The following is a 12,175-nucleotide window of genomic DNA, read 5'->3' on the forward strand; positions in this document are numbered from 1 at the left end:
GCATGGGATATAATTTTGTATATTGTCATAATTTCTTTTTTCAAGTGCATACATGAAATAGAAAAAAGGATAAGTGAATTTTAAACATCTATGAACATCACTCAAATGAAAATGGTTCACCTAAAATATTACTCAAAAGAAAAAAAAACCAATGGCTTGAATAAATCCCAGAAAATTTTCCTGAACTCAGCTTTCAAGTGCTGTCATTATTACCCATTCTTTTATCTAAACAATGAAACAGAAATTCTAATGTCATCGACCGTACTATGAAATAATGGAACAATAAACCAGCACTATGGTACAGGAAAAATTTGCTGGGACAAAAGGCAGTCTCTTCTACTTACAATCAACTGCTAAATATGCATGCCACTAACCATTTCAAGCACATTTGGTAAGTAGTAAGAATGAAGAATAGACTTAAGTTACCAATCAAAAAATACTTTTATACTGATCAGTATTCAAATGAAGTCCATTTCTTCTTTTATTCCACAGCTATATTATTCCTTGATATTTTGAAGGAGTGTTAATAAATGAGTTTCGATAACCTGTTGAACTGAAATAGAGGAAGACATCGTTAGTATTCAATCTTTAAACTGGGGACTCTTCTAAAAGCACTGAAAGATGTGAGGACTACAGTGAGATTTTGTAATAAGTTATGTATGCATTATGCACACACCTGTCAGTTTCCAATAACGATTGACTACACTTGTGAAGAAAAAGAACCAAGTTATACCCAGTAATACACTTAATTCTGAGTGGCTATGTTTAGCGATGTTGGGGGGAAAAGTTTAGAATCCCTGATGCAACAAGATACCAGATTTACTATCCTTCACCTCTATATGGGAAAAATAAGGATTGCTGTTTGGGTGCATTGTTAGGACTAATGATTGTTCCCAAGCCAATGCATTGATGACATAGCTATAAGCAGATTCACGTGTGCCTTATGCAGTCACACATCTGATGGGCTTTTTAGATTAAGCAAGTTCCACTTGTGTCATCTCTTGAACATGCTGTACTACAGACATGTCAAACACAAGGACCGGGGGCCGGATCCGGGCCGTGAAGTGGTTCCATGTGGCCCGCGAAGCCATCCTGGAAACAGTGAGGGAACAGCCCCCACTGCCTTGGCCCTGGCCCAGAGACCCTCCTTCTGCCAGAGACCCTCAGATCTGTCCCACTCCTGCCCAGGCCCCCATAGGCACCCTTGATGCGAACGACGTAGAGCTGGCCATGCCCACCCAGTAGGCCATACGCACTCTAGCCACGCCCACCCAGTAGGCCACGCCCACCCTGGCCATACCCACCCGGCCCCCTGAGGGCAACCGCAATGCTGATGCGGCCCTCAATGAAATTGAGTTTGACACCCCTGCTGTACTACAACCAGGTATAGGTGAAAAGTTTAGTTCTCATTGTCCTCCCCCTCCCTTTTTCTTTTCTTTTTTACAAACAAAACAGCAATTTACAACATTTGGAAACAAAAAGATTTTTATCTTGACATTAAAAGGGAATTGAGGCACATAATATTTATCTTTGCTTAGCTATGTAAATAGTGAAGAATGTTGTTCTTTAGAGAAGCAGCAAGAAACACTTGGGAGGGCTTCTGATTTAACCAGGTCATGGTTCTAAAATGCCTACTCCAGGGGTAGGCAACCTCGTCTCTTTTATGACTCATGGACTTCAACTCCCAGAATTCCTGAGTCAGCTATTCAAGTGCTATTTGAAGTCCATGAGTCATAAAAGAGCCGAGGTTGCCTACCCCTGCTCTAGCCTATTCACATACCGATGACAAAACCTATTAAGTGGTTCAACTAGAGTCCGAAGTCAATGCCTTTTGTTTCTTCCCCTCACTTTCATCACATTTTTTTTGTTTTCAATTTTTCTACTCATCCCATACTATGTGTGTTTTCACATTTTATGTTATAAATGAATAAAACTAATTAATAATAATAATAATAATAATAATAATAATAATAATAATAATAATAATAATGTGGTTAAACTAATCAATTGACAGTAAAAAGGATTGCAACAGCATGTTAAAAAGTGCTTGAATTCTCACCACTACGATGGCCCAAGGCTACAGCAAGATCCATAGAATTATATCCAGAATCGGTTTCTACAGTTGGATCAGCACCATGTTCTATTTAAAATAAAATGACATTTAGGAGTATCTGCATGCACTGTTAATCTCATTGGTTAATCTAAAAGTTCCCAAACTTTCTTGCTCCACAATGTTCCTATGTTGTTCCAGTGAGGAACACACTAACAGTTCCATTTATTTAGCAAAATACCCCATACTATCCCTGTGAGTTCACTGCCACAGCACACAGTCTGAGCACTAAAGGTTTTATTTGTATTTATAATAATTACCTAAGAGTATTTTGACACATTTCACATGATTCCCATGAACAGCATAGAGCAAGGGTGTACCACCATTCTGAGGGGAAAAAAAATATTATTTTTGCACAGCTCAATGATAAAAACATTAGCCCCAAAACTTTAGTTTATTAGCAAAGCGTATCATATAGGCCCAATTAATCCTTTTTTTAATCAAATCATGTCTATAAAGCAACAGAAAGATATTTCTTTGTGTGACATAGACTTTAGCTTGCACTCGCTAGTTACGTGGCTTTCCTGTAACTGGGCTGCAACTCGGCCTGTTGACCAGAATACTGCAGGAAGCATTTGGGTGTCATGGCCACAAGGAGTAGGGAAGGAACTACAAGCCACAAGGAGTTGCCCTCAGGTCCCGGGACAATAACAAGAGGAAAGTGCTTGGGAATCAACCCTGAATAATACAGTCAAAGAAAATAAAAGTCAAATATGTTTATACAATGCAATTTACCATATCAGCTATTCACAAAACAAAGAGTATCATATAAAGATCAGAAACTGAAACAAGGACAGTCATCCTTTATGCTCTACTAGGGGCTTATCTAGTGCTGTGATATGTTCCCAAGCCTCCGTCTGTGAGAGAGACGGAGTTTTAAAATATGATAATAAGAGATAGATAGATAGGTAGATAGATAGACAGAATAAGTTCACAATGTTATATATGGGACCTGCACTCCCACAGAGAAACTTACCCAGTCATATTCATTTACGTCAACTCCACAATCCAGTAGCATCTTCACAATGTCTGTATATCCTTTACTACATGCTAATGACAGTGCACTCTCTCGACCTTTCCCCAAGATTTGTGGGTCTGCACCCTGTCAGGAAAAACAGCACTGGTTTCATTTACCAGATCATTCATGTGTGCAACCCCTGGGTTAATCAAATGGTCTCCTAAGTCCAAGGATCAAACCCCCATTATAACACATAGCCATTTGCTACTTTAAAATGAGTACAACATCTCTAAACAGCCAAGGAATAATTTGCTTGAATGAGCCACCCTTTCTTCTTATGCATAACTCTTCCTCTGTTGCAGTTTAAAGTAATTGCTTCTTAAATCTGGCTCTTCAGACAATTTTTATTTATAATAACCTTTATGTTCCTAAAGAATAATCACATATCTTCACTTATTATTATTTCCCACTATCCCTCTTTTAGAACAGGAATGCAAAACAATATTTTAAGTACCGATGAATCTATCATTTAGTATGATTCTGGGTAAAAGGTTCTTTATTGCTCATATGAAAGTATAGGACGTATAGAAATAGAGAAACGGACAATTAACAAACTGGACATGAAATTATTTTAATAAATGGAAAAATACTTAACAGGAGACTAATGCAGTACCATTTATAACTGCAAATTAAAACATTTTAAGGTCTACTGATGTTACCTACTTACCTTAAAGAGATTGACCCCCACAAAAGGCTGAAGGTCCTAAATCTTTGCTTCCCAGATGGCCTCTAAGTCTTTACACTGTTATACCACCATCTGTTTTGGAGCAGCAGTTTGACAGTTTCTGCTGCCACCATCTATCGTGGTAAGAACAGCTCTGGCCATGATAACAAACAGCTTGCAAATTATTTCATTCAAAAGAAAATCTACCATTGTGGACAGGTAACAAAGCATTCCTACAAGTTAAGTATCCTCTGCCCAAACTATTACAGACCAGAAGGAGAGGGTTGAAAATATTACAGATCATCAGAAAATTCTAAAGGAAAAAAATCCATCTTTATATGTATAGCCTAATATATGGATGAACACTGAAATTAAACATTATATTATATAATTTGCACCAAAATATAAAGAAATATAGAATACAAAAAGTAATTTTTAAAGAATCCCTAATTCAAATCCCTAGTTATATGTTTTACATATGTCTATAGCAAGCAAAAGTTTTCTGAATGAAATGGTCCTCTTATTCAATTTCCTGCACTTCTCCAGCTGCTTGGAGATCCAAAAATTGATCATAGGATGCTGAGGAAGATAGAAATGCTATTTTACACCCAGCTTATTTCTATAAACTTCTTTTTGGCTTCAGAAAAAGCTAAACATTTACTATACCCAGTAGAAGAAGCTAGAAAACCTTGCTCTATACTAGACAAGGAGACCATTTTCTCTCATAAGGATGTGGCTTGTGAATCTGAAGTCTGGCACGCAGGCTATATTCCCAACACCTGCATACTCATTTCTCAGTTTTTATATTTTCTGTTAGTACTGATACAACTTCTTTAAACTTTATTTAACAATTTATGTTCAAGATGGAAAGAAACATACCTGTTTGTAGCATCACTAGACATGTATAAAATACAATACAGTTTCACTTACATTTTGGAGTAGAAATTCTACTACTGCGATTTGCCCATGAGCTGCAGCCCACATTAGAGGAGTAAAACCTTCTTCATCCATATGATTGATAACATTTTCTGTTTGACAAAACACACAGGTCAACTATCTTTCCACTTATTCTGCCCCCAAATTACCCAAACTGCTGCCAAAACCTGCATCCCGTTCATTGTATTTTGGGGGGTTGCAATATACACTCGCCAGCTACATTTGGCCCATGATTCAACGACGTCTAAGGTACATAATCAGTTTGACATGTTAAAAACAGCTTTTTCTGTTTTTCTTTTTAGTTTAAATAAATTATGAATTAGATAAAAATCTTTTCTTATATATTCCTACAGTAGTTCTATACCACAAAAAAAATTCTTGGTGAAATTAAAAATATAAACATTCTAAAACAGGGGTGTCAAACTGCCGGCCCACAGGCCGGAGCGTCACGGCGAAACCGCGCCCATCCCATTTTCGGCAATGGGAAAAAGTTCCGATACGTCGCGCAATGTCACATGACATCGCGAGTTTGACATGCCTGTTCTAAAACATTATTAGTTGTTTACATTCACCAAATGGTCATCAGAAAAATGCACAGATTGATTTTAAAGATAAGAAACAATTATTGATGACAACACTGTAATTTAAGCAATGTTATAGAACTGTGGTGGCGAAGCTATGGCACACATGCCACAGGTGGCATGCAGAGCCCCGTGGGCACATGCGCCGTCGCCCCTGTCGTAGGCCTTCACCTGGGTTTTATAAAACCTTTTCGCTTTAGGCCTCTGCCGCCATGGGCAAAAAAAAAAGTTTCAATCAATCAATTTCAACTTCTCGCGGGGGAAAAAAAAGGATCTCACAAAGTTGGAATTGATTGATTGAACTTTTTAGTCCCACCCAGTCTGCCGTTACCATCACAGCTATGTCCACCCAATGGGCCATGCCCACCCAATGGGCCACACCCACCCAGCACCCGACAATACATAAGTGGGTTTTGGGTTGCAGTTTGGGCACTCAGTTTCTAAAAGGTTTGCCATCACTGTTATAGAAAATACTGTCAGAACTGAACAATAATGCCATGAGAAGAAGCTTGTACAATACAGGCAAAACTCTTTTATTAGGAGCATGTTCTCTTGCTCATGTCATATGATTCATCAAAATTACAGGATACCTTGGATAATAATTTCATAGTATTACAGAAAAGGTTTGCTAATAAATACATTTTTCCCAAAGAAAAAATGTAGAAGCCCCATAACCCTAGTCTATCTACTGCTTTTAAGTCTTTTGCTTTTGCAATACTGACACGTAATTATAAGTACGTATCAGTATTTGTACCAATGCTGATATAAAATGATTTGACACGATTAATTGAATGAAAAATGACTTCAAACTTATTTCAAAGTAACTGGAGAAAAAGAATGGGTGCAAGGAAGAAATGGAAACTTTCTTTAAAAAAGAGCCCCAGCACAGACCCCATCTAGCACCATATTATCTCTGCCAAAAGACCCACAAAACTCCAGAGATCAATTCTTACCTTGTTCTATGCGTGTAGCTAAGTACAACATTTCCCCCTGAGCTGCCAGCTGGTGAACAGACAGAGCTGCAAAGACAACAACAGAAAACGATATAACAATTCAGTGAATAAATCAAATTCTGTGGATAACCAGGAATCATACCAAGGCCACATAAATTAGGTTTATACTACATACTGTACCAAAATATGGTTTGTCTTTACCTACATCTATTATACAAATCACTCAGGTTTACACACTGAATTATAACCAAGCCTCACCAATTCACATGTTGGTCTGGTTATGAAGCCAGCCACAGGGGTTGGGTACTGGCAGAAGGACATGTATTAAGGAAGTGAGAGCTTCACTTCAACGATCTTTCAGTTATAAAGCAATATGGCTGTATCTTTCATAATTAAAGCACTTGTGTGGAATTCTTGATACCCTCCAAGTTTGGTTGTTTGCTTGCAGATATATCATTATCTAACTAGATAGCATCAATGCTAGTGGGGTGGGGTTTCCATTTATAGACAGTAGTTTGCACTGCCACTGTTGATGAAGATATAATCTTCCTGGTAGTTGGTTAATTACGGTTTTGTTTTCTGCTTGTCTGGAATTAATCCCTACTTATCTGAGTGTTGGCTACTAAACAGGATATTTCTGGTCTTTTTGTTTCCTTCTTAGCTTTTTTCTTTTCTCTTTTGAATGGTCTGTAAATGTGATTTATCTTTACAGATAGTCCTCAGTTTATTACTGTAATGGAGCCTGCCCATTATGGTCATAAGTTGTGATGATTATAAAATGACTTAATCACATGACCAACCTGATTTTACAGCCTTTTTGCTGCAGTTGTTAAGTTAAACAATGGTTCACTATTGCTTGGTTTTGCCAAAACCTGGAAGTGCTAGTTTTTGGCAAAACTAAAATGTGGTCATATGAATGTGGGGAGCTGCAAATGGCCACAAATGCAGCCACATTGCCAAATGCCTGAAATTCTGTCACATGACTGCTCTGTGTGTGTGTGTGTGTGTGAGAGAGAGAGAGAGAGAGACAACTGGAATTTTGAACATAGATTACGAATACCATGATTTCCTGAAAATAAGCCCTAGATTTTTACACATGTGCCCAATATAAGTCCTACCACAAAAATAAACCCTACTTAAGACCCCACCCACTCCATTGCACGTGGTTGCACGAGGTGGGGTGAGGCAAACGGGTAAAAATCAAACTAGGGCGGGGATGGGGTGGTGGTGGAGCTGCCCCACATGTCCTGCACCCACTTAGGACAGTTGCAGCCATGCCTCCCATGCCTTGACATCTGCCTTACCTCGCTGGCCCACTTCTTTTGCAGCCGCTCACTACCGCTCGCTTGCATCACACCAGCCTCCGTTTCGCCATCAGAGGCCTTCAGGAAAAGACTGTGCAGCCGAGAAATGAGTTTTGGAAGGGCCTCTGACAGCAAAATAGAAGCTGGGGGGCATCGTGCATGTCAATCCAGAGCTTGTTTCTCGGCTGTAGAGGGCTTTCCTGAAGGCCTATGATGGTGAAAAGGAAGCCGGGGGCAACACACGTGAGAGGCCACAAAAGAAGTGGGCCGGCGAGGAAGGTGTTGGGGCATGGGAAACCTGGCTGCAACTATCCTTAGGTAAGTGGGTAGGACATCCCTGGTGCCTTTTTTGGAGGCAAAAAGAAGACCGGGTCTCATTTTGGGGGAAACATCGTATTCCCAAGATAGGTCCATCATAACCAAACAGTCACTAAGCAACTAGTTGTAAGGTGAGGACTACCTGCCAGTTGTCTTCCGGGTAAGGTTCAAGGTTCAAGGTGTTGGTTATGATCTTTAAGTCCCTACATGGCATGGGTCCGCGATACCTCGAGGACCACCTGCTGCCGGCATCGATTCCCCTCCGCCCTGTGCGCGCCCAGAGAGGGCCTCCTCAGGGTGCCTCCTGTCAAGGAATGTTGACTGGTGGCCCCCAGGGGGAGGGCCTTCTCTGTGGGTGCTCCGGCGTTATGGAACCAACTGCCGGTAGAGCTCCGGATGGCATCAGACCTCCGATCCTTCCATCGCGGGTTGAAGACCCATTTATTTGAACTAGCGGGTCTGGCCTGATGGGGGTACATGGGTTTTTTATATAGGCTTGTTTTATTATTGGTTTTAACTTGGGCATTGATTTAATTGTTTTTTAATGTTTGTATTGTTATTTATATTTATGCCCTGTGAACCGCCCTGAGTCCCCTTGGGAGAAGGGCGGTATAAAAATCTCAATAAATTAAATTAAATTAAATTACCTATATGGGTCTACTGATGCCTGATTGTCTGAATGTCAGTTTAAAGGAATTTCCTAGTGATTTTGAATTTAGCTTGGTTTAGGATGCTCAGTTTCTCAGTTAAAACTATGGTCAAGTCTGTTCATGCATTGGAGATAAAATTTATACTTAGATGGTAGCAATGGATATCCTCTGCCAGTCTTCTGCTTACTTGTCCTGTATAATGCTAGTTACAGTTCTTACACTGTATGTTGTAGGACTTCTGTTTTTCTTCCTTGGGCTACTCGGTCTTTTGGTTTACTTAAGATGTTTTAAAGGCTTACATATATTCTCTTCAATTGGTAAAGCACTTCTCTGGATCTGTGGTACAAAACAGCCATAGCAGCTTGAAGGCTCTTGAGGACTTCTGTATCAATATGAATTTCTGGGACTGTTCCCAAACTTATTCTTTCTACAGAGAAACACGTACAGTTTACAAGCAAAGGTGTTGTAGAGACTTCATTTCCTCTGTGTTTGTTAGTTAAGGTAGTTGACTGCTTGATAGGTGAAAAATGCTTAGTAGTTGATGGAGTATAGACGTGCCTCACTTGAATCCCAGGAGAAGGAGAAGTGCGGATATTGCATTCAGCTAGATAAAAAATAAATAAAGCAATCATACAACAATATTTTATTGTACAAAAGAATGTAGTTGTTTTATGCTTTATTAAGATAACATCAGTTCTTAAGAAACAGCATCAAAAGACAGAGCTTATCCTGTGCTCAACATTTGCGGTTAGGAGGAATCATGTAAAATGCTAAATAAATCACAGATTCACCCAGCTGAATGCAAAAGAGAGTATTTAGGCAATATTCCTAACCTGCTAAAATATTTTTGGATGCTGGCTTGCCACGATATTCTAAATACCTGACTGAAGGGAACATTTAGTCAGGATTCTGGCCAGAGTATGGGACAAAGACGGCATTGATCACATTCTTGGATGACTTATAGTGTGAGTGGGATGGGGGCAGACCATCCATCCTTAACCTTTCAGCTGTTTTCAGTAGTACCAGTCATGGTCTTCTTCTTGACCTGCTCTGGGAATTAGGGGCGGGTGGCATTGTGCTGGGTTGGTTCCCGTCCTTCCTCAGGGGTAGGTTTCAGTTGTTGTTAATAAGAAGGGAGAGGGCCAACCCTCAGTCTCTTCTTCTGAGATGCTTCAGGGCTTGGATCTTTCTAATCTCTTGTTTATAACGTACATGAAACCACTGGGATGAAATGGTTTCATCCGACAGTTTGGGATGAAATATGACCAGTATGACTGGGACCGCAAGTGTATATAGGGACCTGTTTTGTAGCTAATGTAATCATTATAATAATCCTTTATTCTCAGCTGCCATGCATTACTTTCATTGTTTTTATTTAAATTTTGTTTCCCCACCCAGAGCGAGATGGACAACCATATGAAATAAATATTACTCTATGTAGTATTTTGATTGGACTGATCCAATCATAATAGAAAATAAAAGGACCTTTTATTTTTATACCTGAGTTATTGTTTATATGTCTGAGACCAAATATTAAGTAAATCCATAAACATGGAAATTTCAGTCCACTTTACATATAAGAATGGTGGAACAATGACAAATTTTCCACAAAAGTGGAAAATAGGAGGAAGAAGTACTAGATATAATTGCTGTCTTGAGTTTATAAAAAGTTTTAATTACTGGTATGTGTACATTTATTTATATGAGATAAATACATACCAGTAATGAAAACAGAAAAAAATGTTGGGTTACATAAGATGGAATTTCAAACCAAATTTAAGTCTATTCTTTATAAGAAAAATGTACAGTGATCAAATGCACCCATCTATTCATTTGCTTTGGTAACATTATCCTTGAAGAAAAAATTAAAAACTGACCTTTAAATAATACTGAAGCGACTTCAAGATCAGAGTTCACTTGATCTTGAATATTTTTGCTATCCTCTTCATTCAATGACTTGACAAATCGAGAACACACATTCATATCAAACCTATTGGGCAAAATGAATTTCATTCCCATGGCAACACTCTGAGGCGCTCCTTCTTCCACACTGGACTCAAGGTGATGTTCAACTTTAATATCTGGCATATGAGACAGGCTAAAGGTGCCAGCACAATCTTCCACAATTAGCTGGGTATCAGCATCTAGATTGGTTGAGGACTCCATGATCTGAATTTCAATTATGTAATTTGTTTCTCAAGGTATTTGATGTATTCTCTTTTTCAGTATCAAGTGTTTGTGATTTCTAATAATCTATAGTTGGAAACAAAATATCAGCAAATTAAAACATTGTGACACTAACTCAGTTTACAGTGCAAAAAGTAGCAATCATCGCTATAGACAACTAATTAATTCTGAATAGTGCAGAAAATCCCAAAATAGGCTCTAAAATTTCTATACTAAGCTCTACTCAAATCAGATTTCTACTATGTTACAGGGGAATCAGCCCCAGATAGGAGGTCTTAAAAATTGAGAAGGACCTCTTTTCATAAACAGTGACTGATGATCTCACATAAGAGTTTCCAACATATTAAACATCGGTGGCAGAGGTGACTTCTCTTTGCCAGCGTCACTGCTGTAGCATTACAGGTTTCACCAAATGCAGGGCTAATGGGTTAACGCCTCCCAAACATGACACTTATTTCAATAAAAAGTAAATTTAAATTCCATCTTTTTACAAAAAAAAAACATATAAACGAAGGCAGCTTATAGAACATACATTTCATAACAGCACTTAAGACTTACATACCGCTTCACAGTGCTTTCCAGACCTCTCTAAGCGGTTTTACAGAGTCAGCCGATTGTCCCCAAAGGTCTGGGTCCTCATCTTATCTCACTCTATTTTCCTTTATTCAGGAAGACTCCTTATACCAGGGGTAGGCAACCTCGGCTCTTTTATGACTCATGGACTTCAACTCCCAGAATTCCTGAGCCAGCTAAGCTGGCTCAGGAATTCTGAGAATTGAAGTCCATGAGTCATAAAAGAGCCGAGGTTGCCTACCCCTGCCCTATACACTGAAACGCGAAACCACCATTTCTTGCCATCGGACACCGCTAACCTAGTTTGTCGCCGCATGATGCGGCAATGTCAACCAATTTAAATAGCTTAAATATGATCCAAGTTCATAGAAGCCAACCTGGCGCCTCCGTAAGGAGACCTCACCTTTCAGAACCAGCATCCAGCGGGCTGACAGAAGGAGCGATCTCAGGTTCGCAGCCCCGGGTCTCTCCGACCTCAATCTCGCCACTAGGCTCCTCTACGGCGCAGACGCTTCTGTTCATCACCTCTCCGGCTTCACTTCCACAGGATGCCGAATTCCTCCCCTTCCACCTCGGCTTCTTTCAACTCCATTGTCCCAGTTGGTTTCTCACACCGCACGCCAAGCCGCGGCTGTTGTTATGCCGTTCCGTGACGTCACTTCCGCGGAAGCACACAGGAGACTCAGAAACCGGGGGCCGGGCTCTGCTGCTACGATTGCCTCATCTGGGCTGCAAGCCTCCCGAAGTCCACCAGAGGGCAATACGCGGCAGCAGATACTAGACCAGGGGTAGGCAACCTCGGCTCTTTTATTTACTCATGGACTCCAATTCCCAGAATTCCTGAGGCAGCTACGCTGGCTCAGGAATTCTGGGAGTTGAAG

The 12,175-nt window shown here is 39.8% G+C and overlaps 1 protein-coding gene across 1 annotated transcript; it reads right to left on the reverse strand.

Annotated features, from left to right (window-relative positions):
- Position 1: 1 nt before the first annotated feature.
- Positions 2–12,013, reverse strand: ANKRA2 (ankyrin repeat family A member 2). Its single transcript, XM_083352579.1, has 9 exons — positions 11,698–12,013; positions 10,412–10,787; positions 8,980–9,138; positions 6,263–6,328; positions 4,723–4,820; positions 3,087–3,212; positions 2,371–2,437; positions 2,060–2,140; positions 2–553 (listed from the first exon to the last, which is right to left on the reverse strand). Exons 2-9 carry the CDS (start codon positions 10,698–10,700, stop codon positions 498–500), a joined length of 942 nt encoding a protein of 313 aa, XP_083208705.1. The 5' UTR covers positions 10,701–10,787; positions 11,698–12,013; the 3' UTR covers positions 2–497.
- Positions 12,014–12,175: the final 162 nt, after the last annotated feature.

The sequence above is a fragment of the Vipera ursinii genome, assembly GCF_947247035.1.
Source record: "Vipera ursinii genome assembly, chromosome: 2".
NCBI lineage: Eukaryota > Metazoa > Chordata > Lepidosauria > Squamata > Viperidae > Vipera > Vipera ursinii.

Excerpts from the sequence above, each read along its gene's own strand:
- ANKRA2 (XM_083352579.1), bottom strand. The coding sequence starts at position 10,700 with ATGGAGTCCTCAACCAATCTAGATGCTGATACCCAGCTAATTGTGGAA. Across the intron at positions 4,821-6,262 it reads AGCTACACGCATAGAACAAG|AAAATGTTATCAATCATATG; the intron begins GTAAGAATTGAT and ends TTTGTCAAACAG. Across the intron at positions 2,141-2,370 it reads ATGTGTCAAAATACTCTTAG|AACATGGTGCTGATCCAACT; the intron begins GTAATTATTATA and ends TATTTTAAATAG.